The 14,397-nt window shown below is 36.7% G+C and overlaps 4 protein-coding genes and 1 long non-coding RNA gene across 6 annotated transcripts; 2 read left to right on the plus strand and 3 right to left on the minus strand.

The window, feature by feature from the left end:
* Positions 1-450: 450 nt before the first annotated feature.
* On the minus strand, positions 451-1,515 carry LOC135934041 (endocuticle structural glycoprotein SgAbd-3-like). The gene is made up of 3 exons (XM_065475546.1): positions 1,359-1,515; positions 940-1,058; positions 451-818 (listed from the first exon to the last, which is right to left on the minus strand). Exons 1-3 carry the CDS (start codon positions 1,365-1,367, stop codon positions 551-553), a joined length of 396 nt encoding a protein of 131 aa, XP_065331618.1. The 5' UTR covers positions 1,368-1,515; the 3' UTR covers positions 451-550.
* A 1,581-nt stretch (positions 1,516-3,096) lies between these two features.
* LOC135934120 (endocuticle structural glycoprotein SgAbd-3-like) lies at positions 3,097-4,960 on the minus strand. Its single transcript, XM_065475656.1, has 3 exons — positions 4,800-4,960; positions 4,190-4,308; positions 3,097-3,465 (listed from the first exon to the last, which is right to left on the minus strand). The coding sequence occupies exons 1-3, from the start codon at positions 4,806-4,808 to the stop codon at positions 3,183-3,185; spliced, it is 411 nt and encodes a 136-aa protein (XP_065331728.1). The 5' UTR covers positions 4,809-4,960; the 3' UTR covers positions 3,097-3,182.
* Positions 4,961-5,581: 621 nt separating this feature from the next.
* Positions 5,582-6,863, plus strand: LOC135933954 (uncharacterized). Its single transcript, XR_010574038.1, has 3 exons — positions 5,582-5,646; positions 5,924-5,945; positions 6,011-6,863. It is a non-coding gene; the product is annotated as an uncharacterized LOC135933954 (long non-coding RNA).
* A 20-nt stretch (positions 6,864-6,883) lies between these two features.
* On the plus strand, positions 6,884-9,899 carry LOC135933957 (uncharacterized). Its single transcript, XM_065475439.1, has 16 exons — positions 6,884-7,003; positions 7,058-7,160; positions 7,216-7,460; positions 7,514-7,582; positions 7,634-7,815; positions 7,866-7,959; positions 8,012-8,235; positions 8,285-8,460; positions 8,516-8,551; positions 8,601-8,718; positions 8,769-8,878; positions 8,933-8,995; positions 9,052-9,085; positions 9,155-9,216; positions 9,269-9,371; positions 9,442-9,899. The coding sequence occupies exons 8-16, from the start codon at positions 8,380-8,382 to the stop codon at positions 9,693-9,695; spliced, it is 861 nt and encodes a 286-aa protein (XP_065331511.1). The 5' UTR covers positions 6,884-7,003; positions 7,058-7,160; positions 7,216-7,460; positions 7,514-7,582; positions 7,634-7,815; positions 7,866-7,959; positions 8,012-8,235; positions 8,285-8,379; the 3' UTR covers positions 9,696-9,899.
* On the minus strand, positions 9,890-12,073 carry LOC135933955 (uncharacterized). 2 transcript variants are annotated; one of them, XM_065475437.1, is made up of 4 exons: positions 11,917-12,073; positions 11,729-11,857; positions 11,422-11,672; positions 9,890-11,253 (listed from the first exon to the last, which is right to left on the minus strand). In XM_065475437.1, exons 1-4 carry the CDS (start codon positions 12,004-12,006, stop codon positions 10,827-10,829), a joined length of 897 nt encoding a protein of 298 aa, XP_065331509.1. In that variant the 5' UTR covers positions 12,007-12,073; the 3' UTR covers positions 9,890-10,826. The 2 variants fall into 2 exon arrangements, with proteins under 2 accessions (XP_065331509.1, XP_065331510.1); XM_065475438.1 differs by lacking the exon at positions 11,917-12,073 and having other exon boundaries at positions 11,719-11,856.
* Positions 12,074-14,397: the final 2,324 nt, after the last annotated feature.

A 14,397-nucleotide genomic window follows, 5' to 3' on the forward strand; every position in this document is an offset into this window, starting at 1 on the left:
TAAAACGGGAAAGATCCTGTCTCCCTTTTTGAGGAAACTCAACCTGTAAGTAGTGTTCGTAGCTACAAAACTCGGTCTGGTAGCAATTTCTGTACTAGCCAAAACAAATAGTAGGGAATCTCTTTATAGTGCTGGATTAAAACTTTTCAAACTTTATTACCAGGAATAGATTTTGATCACCAAAGAGTTGAAACTAATTGTAAAGAATATGTGAAAACGACGATCAATGATTTGTGAATTTCTTTAAGTATATTTGTGTAATTCGAATTTATGTATAAATGTAACGGAATAGTTCCTCGAAACTATTAAAATACAAAAACAACTAAATCAGCAACAATGTTAAACATAAAATAAAAAATTTCTCTTGGAGAAGTTGCTATATCCGACAAAACCTTTCATCCCTAAAATTCTTTGGTGAAAATTATCTGATTGAAAAATATAGACACATAATTTCTCAGCATGACTTCTGTTTTTATTGCATTTTATACACGATTTTTACATCCGGTGCGGTCGTTCGATTTGCCGGTATTTACAGAAATAGTGAAATCACTTATTTCTTCAGCGCTTTGGTGGCGAGGTCGATGGCGCGCTGCAGGGCCTCAGGGATGGGAGGAGGGGTGGGCAGGTGGTCACCTCTGGCCTGGAATCCGTTTTCGTCAGCCGTGTAAGTGATGGAGAACTTCTGGCCAGTGACTTTGTCGGTGAAGCTGAAGCTGCCCTCTGCAACTTGGATTTCGGTGTTTTCGGGGTCGCTAGGCGCGGGGTTGGGCTTGACGAAGCCCTTCTCGTCGACGGTAATTCCGTTTGATGTTTCGTAGCTGCAATGCACAATTTTAAATTTAATTAAAATTTGTTTCACTGATGTAAAAATTCGTAATCAGAAAATTAGCAATTTTTTATAATATGAAACATTTCTAAAAGAAATATAAATCGGTTCACCTGTATTTGTATGATCCATCGACGTTGGGTCCATCCTGCTCATGTCGCAGAGCGGTGGCATCCTTGTCCTCTTGAGGACGAGCGAAGGCAACGGCGAAGAGCGCCAAGCAAATAGCGAGCTGAGGATTACAAAGAAAAATAAATTAAAAAAGTCGTAAGTAGAAAAATAAAAATTCAAAAATAAATAATCGTGAACAGAGTAAAGAAAGGGCTGAAGTTTTGATTATGCGTCAGGGGGCGTAAATCTCTGATGAAAAATAGCAAAGTGTAAATGGTATGCAAGCTCATTACTCAATTAGAAACTCAAAATCCAAAAACAAAATTTCTTTTTTGGATTAGAGTTGAAATGCAACGACTAAAAATTTAGATTTTAGAACAAAATGTGTTTCTGCTAAAAGAATAAAGCGGAGTGCACGTACCTTGTACATGGTTGCGTTGGGTTTGGTTTGGAGGATGAAAGTGAGTTGACTTTGGCTCGTGTTCGGCGCTTTTTATACTAATTCAAGTGCGCTGGCCACCCCACCGTCACGCTGACCACCTTGGAAAAGACGATTTAATTGGAATGTGACATTAATGCGTGAGCGCCGAATCTTAAAATGGTAACACCAGTCCATCAGCAGCATCTTTCGCTCGGCCAAATTGGCGTGATGAGCTTACTCAAGGTGCCTCATTTTTGGAGCAGGTTAATTAGTGGAGAAGCGCATGCACTTTTAAATAGTAAGCACAAGGATTGAATTTTAATAATGCCTTTCTTTTATTCTTACTATGTGTTGCATGACACTACCTTCTATGTCTTTTATAAAATAGCAAGTGGCGACCTTTCATCCAAGACAGCTGGAATTTTTTGACAGTTTTTACCGCCTTCCGCAATTGGCTGTAAAGACTGATTAGGGTGAAATAATTTTTTTTTTTTGAACAAGACTAGACTGGTGGTGTGAACAGAGACAAGGTCAAGTGCTGAACGATGTGCTAGGAATGGCTATCGTATGTGCTTTGCAAATTAGGATGTTAATACAGAAAAATTAGTTCTACGTGGATTGTTGTCTATTGTAGATCTTTTTTATTTTCATTTCGGGTTCAATGCAAACTCATTTATTGAATATCTGATCTTACAGTACACGTGCAAAATTATCATTTCAACATTTTATTCTTTTAGAGTTTACTCATATGTAAAATATAGAGAGCATGCGTACTGACGAATCAACACACTTACATTCTCAAGCAACACATACCAATAGGAATAATAATGACATTATTGGCACTCGAGGATTCATATATTACAAGAGAAAAAAATCGGACATTCGTCGTTTAATATATAGTCATCTTTTGTATTATTGCGTTACTAGTTTACTAATTTACAATATGAAAATAATGAGCAAAATAATTTTCAGAAAAATTTATACAATATTATTATCTAATTCATGGTAAAAACTCGGACTGTTGGCGGGTGAAGGCACACATTTTCCTAGTATCAATTTAATGTTTATAAATATGTATTTAAATTTTGCTGATTTAATCAATTATGCATTATAATATATTTTTTCATAAAAAAGGGCTGCAGTTGACAGCCGAAACTACTACTTAGGCATAAATAAAACGATGATTTTCATTCTCAACGAAGAATGTCTGATTTTTCTTCTTGAATTATCAAATTAAACAAAAAAAAATCGGGGCATATCCAGTACGTCAAATTTATTTTCATGCAAATGGAGGGAAGGGATAATTTTTGAAAATGTTGAATAAGGAAGCAGTTTCCTCGGTGTAAAGCGAGCTGTATATTTTCCCTCATTTCTACAGAAATTTCCTTCCCTGAGGGTTATCCCAAGCACTCAGATAGAAGGGATACTCATGAATTTTTGTGTATTTAGGAGAATCCGAAAACAGTTGATCTACGAACAAACTCAAACATTCCCTAACGAGCTATTATATAAAACAGGTAAAATATCTCTAGTGAGCGCAGGAAAATTTTATTATGAGAACTGATGAAAATTATTTTGCAATCATATGCGCTCAAGATGAAAGGTATTGCATGCGGAATAATTTTAGAAAGACTTTTAAATTTTACTGCTTACGCGTTGAAATTGTCAGTTATAGCCTTCAATGGTATGCGAGTGAATGTACATTTCGGTCCAAAATTAATAAAATGTAAACTTCATATATGCTCTCTAAATATGGTGATGCTTAAGTTTATTTTGTGCAATTTTTACATTATTATGCTTATGACGACTCGAACATGATTTCATTTACAGAACTTTGACATTTTTCGCCTGCTGGTTCCTGGTGAACTCGAGGGCGCGAGCGATGATTGCAGGAATGGGAGGCGGAGTGGGCAGATGGTCGCCAGTAGCCTGGTATCCATTCTCGTTTGCCGTGTAAGTGACAGTGAAGGTCTGGCCGCTCTTGGGGTCCGTGTAGCTGTACCGGCCTCCGACGTCCTTGATCAGGGCATCCTCGTCATTGCTCCTCTGAGGATTGGTTCTGTAGGAAACTGTCTCGCTAACCTTGATGTTGTTCGACGTGTCGAATCTGCAAATTGTTTTCTGTTATTAACCTATTTTTTGGTTGTTATATTAAATATAAAAACCATCTAAAACCTACTTAACATGAAATCAAAATTTACGAAATGGCTCAGCTCGGCGAGGACTTAATACAATCAGGAAGGGCAGCTATTAGTGAAAATATGAGATGATAAATCAATTACCACTGTCTCGTAATTAGCCATTATACAATTTTTTTTTTATTTTTCCTATTTTTCAATTAGATCTTCGCTTGGCATCCTCATTTTATTTGTCAAGTTAGTAGTTAAATTAATTTGTTATACAGTGCAATTATCAATAGAGCATTTCTTAGATAAATTCAAGTTTTGCTGATTTTTTTCCAAAATTTACAGCGCGTGACCGTATTTTCTTGGCAGATTTCGATTCCTCTCATCGAGGTCTATCCAAGGTGTATAAAAATCTTTTTGTGAAGCTTTTTGTTGTGAAATAAAATCAAATTTTAAGTAGGGAGACAGATTTAGCCATTTGCAAAGCATGGTCACGCTAACTTTAAGGCCACTTTTCTAAAAAAATTAAAAATTACCCAAGTCAATTTTAGCTCTGACTGGATCCTTATAGGGATAATTTTATCCAATGGTAACAAGGATTTTCCGGGGTTTTGCAGTACTTTTAAACATGTTTTACTAATAATTCCATTCTTGACACTATCCGCTATATATTTTGATGGTTCTTGAGTTTAATTCATGCCTTACCCGTATTTGTACTGTCCATCGAAGTGGGGTCCATCCTGTTCAGAATTCAAAATTACGGCATCTTTGTCCTCCTGAGCGTGGACGTAAGCCACTGCAAAGAGTGCCAAGCAGAGAACGAGCTGCAATCATAAAAAAACAACACGTTAAATTAATCAAAATGATATATTAACATTTTTTGTTATTTCATTGAAATTGAATAAATTTTGTTTATAAAAGTGTAGTAAATAAATTGGCCACAACAGCTGCTATGATCCTAGTTCAGGAAGTGTAAAAATTTGAAAGTAATTTTTAATTTGTACGTTCTTAAGAGACAAAGTTTTAATTTTTTTCTGTTTCGAATTAAAACAGTTTATACATTTGTGGCAAGCCCAGAAGGTACCAAAAAGATTTGTTGAGTCAGCAATTGGAGGATGTTTACCGGGCAGATAAGACAGATTATCGAATTTTCATGCCAATTTTTTAAATTGAACTACGAAAGTAAGATGCACCATTGTAATAGAGAGAATATTTTACAACATAATTATTTTTCTACAAATAAACGGTGAAAATGTATGTTTCAACACAACTAAACTAGAAAAAGATGAATTGTAAATGATGAACTGTTACTTACCTTTTGCATGATTGCGTTCAGAGAATGAAAGTGAACTGATGACTATGGATCGCGCTGTGCAGTTTTATACCATATCACGCCCTTTCAACTTTTCCGTTGCCTACCTTGAGCGATCAGAAGCAAATACCAGTAAACAAGTTTAGTGTCGCATCTTCATAAAGGTCACAGCCATTCATCAGTGCGTGAGACACAATGCGCGCTGAGGTTCGCTTACGAATTGGCGAGAAAAGTTGCCGTTCAAGGCTGCAAATTGGTGTCAAATATTGAGAGTAACAGATTGCGCCCCTGCTCCTTGTGCGAATAGTTTGTATGGTGTAATTTATGAAGTGTTTGTGTTAGTTTTTTAAAATAATTTCGGTTCATGAAAATGTCGACTCATTTTTGTTTTGTTTCGCGCATGTTGTTTTCAAGCATTTTGCACGCTGTCATTGTTTGTTGACAGATACATAAATATTATAAATGATCAAATTTTTTGAGTGATCATTCTCGTAGTACGTCCACTTGATAAAATTTGGTTTACTATTTTTGGAATTTGAAGCATTTAAGCACCATCATACTAGAGAGAAATAATAATTAAAATTATTGACGTCACAACTGAATACCATCATTGGCTATATATTAGCTAAAAATCATGGTTTGACGGAAGTCGGTGTCATAGCAATGGCGGTTCGGAAAAAATTCAGCAAACTATGATGATTGCGAAACACTATACTGACACTCAAGGACGTTCAATATGAGCGGTGCTCCTATTGCTCACATACTGTATTTTATTACTAATATGAACTCGCTAAAGCTCGGAACGTTTGCTTTCTTCGTGCTGGTCGTTTTAAATTTGTGCGCCTCGCAGGTTGGTTTGTCGCAGGAAACCTCACCTTTATTTTTTTTATCAAACTATTCCTTATCACAGATATTTTTTTCAAATCTTTCTAGCGTTTTTTAATAATTTGGTGAAACAAATTTCCCACTCTGAACCCTTTTGAAAGCAAAAAGGAAAAGAAAAAAATAAATTACCCAAAACAATTTAGCTGCTTTCTTCAATGTTTTTACAATAGTATATTTACATTTTTATATGTATGAACTTTAATTTTAATTTTTTAAGCTTTAATTTAATTCAATATTAATAGGTTGAATTGAAGGAGCTGAAGAGTAAGGAATTTGAAAACAGAAGTTTATGAGTTCAAGATTGTTGCTTACAATTTACTACATTAAAGGTAGACGTCGGTTCTACATTATAAGATGCTGCGGGCGAAGGTCTTGCACTAACGTGCGCCGACTGAAAAAAGCGAACCGTACATTAATCGCTCAACCAACTAAATCTATTTTAAATCCTTTGAAATCGTTGCCAACCAAAATAAGTCTAGAAACGGAAGTAAATGTCGAAGAAACGAAAACTGAAGCAGCGCCAGAAACTGCCGATGTGAACTTAACTTTGAATACGCTAAAGGGTCCTCAGCAACCGATTGTAATTACATAATATTATATATTAACAAACTGTAATAAGCGAGTGTCTCAAATTCAGCCAGCAACAAAAACGGAATTCACGAATAGTATCGTGACGGGAGAGAGAACAACAAGTGCGGGAGAGATTATAAAGACCATTACTGACTCGGCCAATGTTTCCTCAACGAACGTTTTCCCAACGCTCTCTACAGACACAATACCAAATTCGGCATACACGGTCTTGATAAGCACCATCCCTAGAGCTCAACAACAATTGCACCTGCTTCCATTTCATCTACCGCACAAGTAAGGCAATTTTTAATTAGGATATTTATTTCACATTGCCATTATACTACATAATATAAAGATTAGGCTTGATTCCATGATGACGAGCACCATCTCAACCGATACAGTTTCAAATAATATGGCCTCAATTAGCACAACAATCATAAAATTATCTATATCGTCAACTACATCCGTCCCGTCAACAGCTCGCACGACAGTAAATAAATATAATTATTATTTATGGCTTAAATCATCACTTATTGTGGTTAAATTTTTCTTTTAGGTTCCCTTTGACTGTTCTTTAATGCCTTGTGAAAAAAATAATTCACTTTTCGACAGAAATTCAAACCTTATAGGCATAATAATAATGTTTCTAGATTGAGTTTGAAAATTAATAATCAATATATGGAACAGATCCTCAAAAATATGGAGCGTGGAGAGAAATCTGCGGTGAATGGTTTCTTTTGGGAAAATCAATAGTAAAGAATAATAGTTGCATTGAAAGGAACTATTCTAATCCCACGAATTTTTAGACAACGTGGGAGAATAATGCGAAAAGATGCTGCAGCATTGGAATGAGGCCGCTGGCGTTTGAGACCGACGAGAAATTTAACTGTTTCAAAGCCCAAACCTCAAGTAAAACAAAAATTGAAATATTTCAGGGGTCGTAATTTTTTAAACGGTGAAACAGAGGAAGTTTGGCACTACAACTTTAATTACTGGACATCAGGTCGTCGGGGGTTCGCAAACAGTTCCTTCCAATGGTGTTATTACAACAATTCAGAATCTTTCGCCAACATGAATTCAATGTGGGCTAAGGGATTTCCAGCAAATTCAACTTTTTTGGACTGTATCCATTTGTCTGTCTTAAAAAATATGAACGGTACTGAGTTGACTCAAAAGAGCTGCACAAACACGTTTGTGTTTTCGTGCAAGGTATTTGTGCAATATTCACATAAAATTTAATCCGATTTGACTTAATGTATCAGGGAAAACCAACAACAGCTCCTCCTCATTGCATCGTTCCAAGCTGTCCCAGTCTAAACTGCATCAAGAACGTAATTTTTCTCTAAATTTGTCTGAGACAATATTAAACCCTTTTGATTTAGGATTCGCTAACAACATTCGCTAGGGGAAACGTGTATAAATATTTAGGAAGTGCGAGCACTTATATCTTAAATGTTATTAATTTTGCGAGGAAAATTTCGTTTCTGTAACAGACCCATCGGATTATGGCATTTGGAAAACTGTAAACAGCAGGATTTACATGTTCAGAAATACAGTTAAATCGGTAAAATTTTGACAAATCAGAAATTACGATTGTTAAATTTAAAACTGCAGTGGTCAGAAGCAACCACGTTCTGCTGTTCTATTGGAATGAAATTATTAAGCCTCGACATGAGTTACAAATACAGTGCTTTATCAATGGCTCTAGGTGGGAGATAAATTTTTGATTTTGTTAATGAAAAACCCTCTGGAAAATATAGCCAGTGAGCAATCAAGTCTATTCGGGAAATACTGGACGTCTGGGACGGACAACGGCTGCAATGATGTATTTGGTTGGTGCGCTGCCAACAAACTGGTTAGAGGGCCGATTTGGGGGCGCGGAGAACCTCAAACTGGAAAACACTGCATAGCCACCGATGTCAACGGCGCCAGCGTAACTCTGACTGCGGTGGATTGCTCAACAAACCTTCCATTTATTTGCGAAGTAATTATAAGATAGTTAAAATTTTATAAACTTGAAGGATTTTTTTTAGGTAAGAGACTCGCTCAAATCCACGAGCTACGGAAAAGCAATTCAGGACGAGTGTGCTTCAAATTTCAACATGTCTGAAAGTTTGCAAATGGTTTTATGAGTATCAAATTTTTAATCTTCTCTATAGTTGAAATAGATACCATTTTAAACAGCACATCGTTCGATGTTAAAATAAAGGTTTAAATTATTGGTCTTAGTTATCAGTTTTGTGAATGTTTTTTTAATTTTAAAGTGTTTTTTAAAATGCTTGGCTGAAAATGGAGAAATGGTAAAGTTTCATTTGCAGTCAATATTCAAAGGGAGTAATATAATCAAAGGTTATCAATGGCCGGGTGGTGGAAGAGCAGCTATTAAAACTGGTTGAGCTCATGTCCACCGGCGACAACACGCAGTTAATGAGCGATTTTAAAACTGTGGACGAATGCACTAAAATTCGTATGTATATATGATTCCGATTAAACTGGTCATCAGAGCATGAAATGCAGAGGGAATGGATGAGTGCGACACGGTGGCATTAGTATTCCAGTGTGGACAGGAAAAGGACCCGATCCTGGTTAAGAACTCAATGAAAATCGTAGAATTGAACGATTCAGCTGTATGTCCTTCTAGGCACACACTACTTGTTTTTATATAAAGACTATTTTTCAAGGGACAATCACCTCTGCAGCCAGCAATAGGCCAATGCATAACTGACTATCCTTGTGTTATGACAGTATATATGGTCCAACTAATTACTTTAAACAATTATTTCTGACATATTTCTTGCAGAGATCTGGCAGGCAAATTTTTCTAACAAATGGCGGTAACTGATGATGGACACATGATCATTATTGTTTTATGATGTTTGCAAATTTTGATTTAATTTGAACAGCATTTGTTGATGGCTTCGTCCTCGATATATGTGGAAAGCGCTACATCTTAGGGACAGCTCATGTATATCAAGAAAACACGTGTTCAGAGATTTTCTGTAACTTCAGTTCAACAGATAACGTATAGAAAAGCCGCATCTTGGTGTTGCCAATTCGGACTGAAACTCGTTTCGCTAGAAACGTTTGAAGAGTTTGAATGCATCGCTTCATCATCACTAGGTATTAGTCTTAAAATAGATAGGTCAATAATCTTTAGTTTACGCTTGGATCCTCGCGATTTTTACCAAAGGAGGACGAGTTAGGCCGATAAAACTATGGACCTCAGCTTCTAGGAAAGGAACGCAAGAAAATGGCTTTCGATGGTGTACTTCCAAGGCTCCATTTAACGTGTCGATGTGGAAATGGAATAGCCTGAACGGTTTTCCTGACCACTCTATAATGACCATGTATATCCAAAATATACCTGATGGTACTAGCTACTTCAATGTGGATCTAGAAAGCGAACCGATATGTCTCCCTTTGTGTGAAGAACCACCTCTCTGAAAACATGATAAAGCATTCCTTTGCATTTTATGAAATGATTATTGGTGTTTTTTGTGTTTGAAAATACTATCTTGAATTTTAACAAATAAAAATAGCAAAAAAACAGAATAGCATAAATTGAACCTTTATTTTAACATTAATTTTTTTAGCTTTAACTCTTAATATTAGGGGTAAATATGGTTAAAACGCTCATCTATACATAACATAAACGTTCATTTTTTATTTTTAAACTTCAGTTTGAAGTAACTTTTAAATACTGTACTAAAATATTTTAAGTTTTTGTGTTCATTTTGCCATCTCTGACATTGGGCAGTCAGTATTAGATCCCCGAATGCACAAATACTGGCTGCCTTATATCAGAGATTGCAGAAAGTGGTTAGATTAGTGACTCGAAATGCCCAAATAGCTCAACGGGGCTGGAACTCGCCTCTTGCTGGTTTTCGCACCTGTCTAGCGGCTTTTTATGGAAAAATGTCTGGCGTATCAATTGGGCCCAAGCTCCTCTGCGGCCACTTGGGCCCCACGTTATATGCTCGGAGGTGTTATGAGAGCTCATAGCCCACGGGATGATGAGGTTAAACAAAACTGAACATTTTATCTAAAGCAGTACTACACTTCTATGATCCTTTAAAATAGTGTAGTTAAATCATTATTATTACTATTCATTAATTGGACACCATCGGTGAACGATTTAATTATAATTTTGTTTCTAATAACAGACAGCTTGGGATAATGTTAAAGATTTTTTGATACAGTCGAGTAAATGATACAAGAATCACATTAGATACATTTGCAATTTACGTACAGTTACTTCAAGATGAAAACATTTTTTTAAATAGATGAGGAAATGCCATGAAAGGAATATCTTGTTAACATAGCCCTTGTAAATATCTTTACAATTTGTATTAGTCCAATTAAACTTAGTTAAATTATGACAATTAAAAAGATAAACTCACTACAAGACCAAATTTGAAATGAGCATTTTCAATCATAAACCTACGCAATTATCGCAATTATATGTCGCATTTTTATAGGCAAGTTTTTTTTCAGTGCTCTTTTTATCTGAGCAATAATGAATTCTCAGGCAAGAAGTAATTGAATCAATTCATAATTAAAATTAGAAACAATTACTTAATCGTCTAAGTAAAGCTTTTTAAAGACAACCCACGTGGAAACGCCGAGCTCTTCGTAACCAACCAAGCGGAAAAGGCGGATGGAAGCTTCGTTCTGGAGTAAAATGGCCGCGTAAGGTGTCACTCCAGCGTGGGCCAGATTTCTCGTCTGATGCGCCAGAGCGATGGACGCATAGCCTCTACGCTCGAACGACGGCAGCGTCTGCAGAAGCCCAACGGCGCCATACTCGGCTTGCAGAACCATCGAGGCCAGTTCCTCCGAGCAGCCGTCATCTTTTGTCACGAAAATACCCACTGATGGATTTTCTGTGATCATTTTCTTGACTATCGGTTTGAACTCAAGGTCGTCTCGCATGGACCAGTGGTCGAAAACCGTCTGAAAATGAGACAAGTCCACGGACCCCACTCGAACTTTGTCGGACACTCTGAAATGTGATATAAAGATTTAGCTAATTAATATTTAAAGTGTAAATTTCTCAATACTCTTAAAAATGCAAAGGTTATTTGCAATTTTTCGCTCTGAGACTAAATATATTATTGAAACTTGCCGATACTTGTATAATTTTTTATATTTTTTGGACTTATAAGCGTACCTGGGCAAGGGGCACTCGACAGCTTTCTGGATGGGCATGTAAAGAAGCTTGCAAGGAATGTGGTAATCACCAGTGCATTTGAATCCGTTGACCTTGAGAACTTCGGTTAAAATGGGCAGGTGTCTGTCAAGCAGACAAGCAATGTGGATGACTCTTTCCCAGTCAATCAACTTTGTTTTCAGCGCCGAGGCTCGCAGCGTGGCCGTTTTCTCCAGCGGGGCATACATCACGCCGTACATCTTGCCGCAATCCTTTTTGCCCAGATAAAATAAATCTTCTAATGTTAATGAAAAGTACATTATATTACTGCCAATCCATCCGAGAGACAAATTAAAATTCCTTCCTTCCACGACGATCCTGCTGGACTGAAAATGCGCAGTTTGAGACTTGGGGTTGTCACTCGCCATCGTAGGTGCAAGGAGATCCATTCGTATGGCTTGGAAATATTACAAGCTATAGCTCAAACTGCATGGCGAATTATTAAAATCAACCAACCACGATGGAGTCAGGCAGAAATTTTTCCAAAGTATTCAATACTTGTGGCAAGTCCTCCTCAGAAACTTGCAACAGCACATCTCGGTCCATTCTCTTCAAGAAACAGAGCGAAAATAAGATAATTATATTTGGAAGAACTGCCTTTTATCTTATGATAGCTCTTGAAATCTATTATTTGAGATACTTTATTGAACTTTCAACTTAAGAGAGTTCTTTGATAACCACCCAAAGTGTTTCTGTCGCTTATCTAACAGTGCTGCGCGTGCGTCCGAGTCACAAAAGGCAATCATAACTAATTTGAATATAAAACTAGGTCGATTCATGTAGACCTGTTTACGATTTGCAACAGCAATATATTGCGCTTCACCGTGTTTTTTGCTACCGCTTTTAAGCAGCAGTTTAAGTAACGATTAATTTTTACGTTTTCTTAATTGCCGTTTCAAAATGAATACGTTTTATCGCAAAAATAGATTGAGCACTGCTAAATTTTTTCATATTGATATAACGTAAAATGCTTTTGTTGGTTTTTCTTGAAAATGGGGATAAATGGTCAAGAGTTTTCCTTTAAATAATACTGCTCTGCGTCGCAATGCTATCATGGTTGACGGAATTCGATGTCATCTGAAAAGGCAATTCTGAAAAAACCTGCCCACTCGCTTTTAGCTTGAAATAATTATTAGTATGTGATGACGCCGTTAAAAATACAAAATTAAAGGAAAAATGTGTTTTCTATTTACGATAAATAAGGTCACGTGGGAAACGAATACGAAAAGATTCAGTATAGCATTGAAATGAGGCCGCTGCAGGCGTTCGAAATTCAAACGTTTCAAAATGTTCAGCAGAACACGTATGGTTATATAATTTTTATAGCTCAATATTAATTTCATGGTGAGATAGAGGCAGTTTGGAACTATTACAACTTAAATTACTGAACGTCAGATCAACGCGTGCTTGAAATAATTCCTTTTAGTGGTGCTACCACAACACCACACAGCCGTTCGCCAACGAACTCAATGTGCGCTAAGGATTTCCAGTAAACACTTCATCTTATAGTACAATCTGTATCCAATTGTCTGTCATATAGAATAAGAACGCACCTGCTGAGCTGACAAAAAAGAGCCTACGCGTATATTATTATGAATATATTCGTATTTCCTGGAAAGTATCTCTGCAAGAACCTCAAAATATCAGTAATGATCTTGTTTTAATTGTCCGGGAAAACCAAAAATAGGTCCTCTTCGTTGCGTCCTTCCAAGTTGTTCTAATCTTACTTGCATAAAAAATGTATTGATTTATTGATCGATTTTTATGTGATGTGCTTCTAACTTATGAAATTAAATAGCAATTGAGCAAAATTACTAAAATCAGTGAAAATAAAAATATTGCTTGGTTTAAAATAAAAATAAATAGATTAGGAAGAATTTTAAAAAACGGACCCTTTTTCTCTCTCTTCAAATATGTATATAGCTGCTGCATGTTGTTGTAGAAGCAGAATGAAGCTACCAATATAAGTGTAGAAGCACGCGCTGATTTTGGCAAATTTTTGTTTTTCTGTATGTGGGTCTAAGATAGGCTTGTCTCCTCAGGTGTCTCCTCACTCTCATATGTACCAGCTTACAATTGTAGTGCGTCCTGGTCCCGGCAAAATTGCGCAACGTTCAAAAAACACCCAAATTTTCATTGCCGAATTGATTGTTGGCCTTTTCTTGCAACAAGGAAATTCGCGTTTGGTTGTTGAAAGTTACGCGATTTTGCCGGGACCAGGGCGAGTGGCACATGAGGTGACAAGCATATCTCATTGTTAGACCCACCCAGCAGTGAACACTTCATACCGTTGCTGAAAATTAAAAAAATGTCATTTCATACTTAATTTTATTCATATATACAGAATGTTAACAACCCTAAAATTGTTAAAATCACCCAAAAATATTAAGTTCTCTGCCAAGGGGACAAATTAAAGAGGATAATCAAATTATTTTCGCGTGAAATCGAGTTTAAGATTGCATTGTTCAATTAGGTGCGGTGCAGTAGAAGACAACATGATAAATCTATTAGAAAAAGCCGTAGACTTTAAAAAGTCCATTATGACTCAAGCGTGTCGACTTTTTAGATTGGTGACTAATCACACCAGAGCCGCCAGAGCTGGGTGTATGTTTTGTGAGAGCAGCGCTTCCAACGCAAGAAAGGTGCGGAGCGCCGGAGCCCCGTTTCGATGTTCTCCGAGAGAGGTCATTGTGCACCAGAAAGCAAAAACCAAGGAGACTACGAGGCTGGTGAGTGAGTGCGTGCGGAATTAAATCTGCCAAAAACAGCTCAGCTGTTTTGGTTTTGGTGGGGGAACAAGGAAAAACAGACTTCAAATTACATCTTACTTAGACTATTTTCAAAAGACCTATGGTAACCTCGAAACCTAAGACCAATGATACATAAATTGCAGTTCAGAACAAATCTCATAGCCATTCATTCGTAGACTCGATTCTG

The sequence above is a fragment of the Cloeon dipterum genome, chromosome 1 (genome assembly GCF_949628265.1).
Source record: "Cloeon dipterum chromosome 1, ieCloDipt1.1, whole genome shotgun sequence".
Classification (NCBI taxonomy): domain Eukaryota; kingdom Metazoa; phylum Arthropoda; class Insecta; order Ephemeroptera; family Baetidae; genus Cloeon; species Cloeon dipterum.

Bases quoted from the DNA above. Each gene is read 5' to 3' on its own strand.
- LOC135934120 (XM_065475656.1), bottom strand. The intron at 3,466-4,189 runs GTAAGGCATGAA...AACAATTTGCAG, and splicing joins GATGGACAGTACAAATACGG to ATTCGACACGTCGAACAACA.
- LOC135934041 (XM_065475546.1), bottom strand. The intron at 819-939 runs GTGAACCGATTT...TGTGCATTGCAG, and splicing joins GATGGATCATACAAATACAG to CTACGAAACATCAAACGGAA.
- LOC135933955 (XM_065475437.1), bottom strand. From the start codon at position 12,006: ATGGACCGAGATGTGCTGTTGCAAGTTTCTGAGGAGGACTTGCCACAA. The intron at 11,673-11,728 runs GTAATATAATGT...CTGGGCAAAAAG, and splicing joins GTCTCTCGGATGGATTGGCA to GATTGCGGCAAGATGTACGG. The intron at 11,254-11,421 runs GTACGCTTATAA...ATCACATTTCAG, and splicing joins GTCGAGTGCCCCTTGCCCAG to AGTGTCCGACAAAGTTCGAG.
- LOC135933957 (XM_065475439.1), top strand. From the start codon at position 8,380: ATGAGTATCAAATTTTTAATCTTCTCTATAGTTGAAATAGATACCATT. The intron at 8,552-8,600 runs GTAAAGTTTCAT...ATATAATCAAAG, and splicing joins TGGCTGAAAATGGAGAAATG to GTTATCAATGGCCGGGTGGT. The intron at 9,217-9,268 runs GTATATCAAGAA...TCAGTTCAACAG, and splicing joins ACATCTTAGGGACAGCTCAT to ATAACGTATAGAAAAGCCGC.